General features: G+C 41.0%; 1 protein-coding gene across 1 annotated transcript in view; it reads left to right on the top strand.

The window, feature by feature from the left end:
• LOC119581764 (allantoinase-like) overlaps window positions 1–959 on the top strand; it is a gene marked incomplete in the record, with an annotated part of 9,707 nt that overhangs the window by 3,796 nt on the left and 4,952 nt on the right. Inside the window, 2 exon segments of the mRNA XM_037929898.1 lie at window positions 1–26; window positions 838–944. Coding sequence (XP_037785826.1) covers window positions 1–26; window positions 838–944 — 133 coding nt within the window.

Genomic DNA, 959 nt, shown 5'->3' with positions numbered 1-959 from the left:
ATCACCACCATTGTTGACATGCCCCTGTGAGTTACGGGGCGCTGTTTTGTTCCGGGATATTTTCTGCGAAGTCAGAAAGTTTCCATATTGCATTATGCTCCATAGGCAGATGTATTTGAGTATAGATTGTATTATACTCTAGATTGTATTCTATATTGTATAATGCTCTGTGGGCAGATACGTTTGATTATGGTCATATGGTTTTAACTGTAGTCTGGTCGGCTACGTGTTTATCATTATTCCTTCTATTAGCTTTGTTTGAAGGAAAGGGCTTTGTTTGAAGGAAAGTTCAGTACGTAAATACAGAACAGTATGTGTATTTTATTGGGAAAATATTAAATCACACTCACTTATACAAACAGACGCATGCATGGCTGTTTGAAAATTTAAACACTGCATTTAGCCTACCGTACATAATAAAACTTCAAGGTTCTATCATAGAGTAGAAATGCAGAGAACATAATTCTGGTTTGCACGTTTATATTGAGAAGCTGACAAATATGATGAGAGGAGGTCATTATCTTAATTTTGATTTTGCAGCAGAATCCCAGAGAAATTTTACGTTCAATGAGGAGCATTTTCCTTATTTGTGAAAAGGTTAGCAACGTTTAAAGGTGAAAAGGTCTTAATGGTGGAATTACCAGAGACGCCAGAGATTTTCTCGTCTTGCTTTTGATCACGTGGGAGACCACCCGCACATGAAATAACATTAAAGAATAGGAAATGAAAAAAGTAGAAACAGTAATAGAAAAATCCATGCAATGGTCACCATGCGGTTTACATTCTTCCGAGTTTCGCAAGCGTACGAGAACGTTCACATAGCCTCAAACGTTTCAGCAATTCGATCCCGCCGACCACAAGCATGGCCGCGTGGACCGAGAAGATGGAGGCGGCGAAGGGGCAGTGCTGGGTCGACGTCGGGTTCTGGGGCGGCGTTGTGCCCGGTGAGGATACAGGGG

The sequence above is a fragment of the Penaeus monodon genome, chromosome 15, assembly GCF_015228065.2.
Source record: "Penaeus monodon isolate SGIC_2016 chromosome 15, NSTDA_Pmon_1, whole genome shotgun sequence".
NCBI lineage: Eukaryota > Metazoa > Arthropoda > Malacostraca > Decapoda > Penaeidae > Penaeus > Penaeus monodon.
Note: the sequence above shows the minus strand (reverse complement) of the source record. Positions and strands in the feature narration are given on the sequence as shown.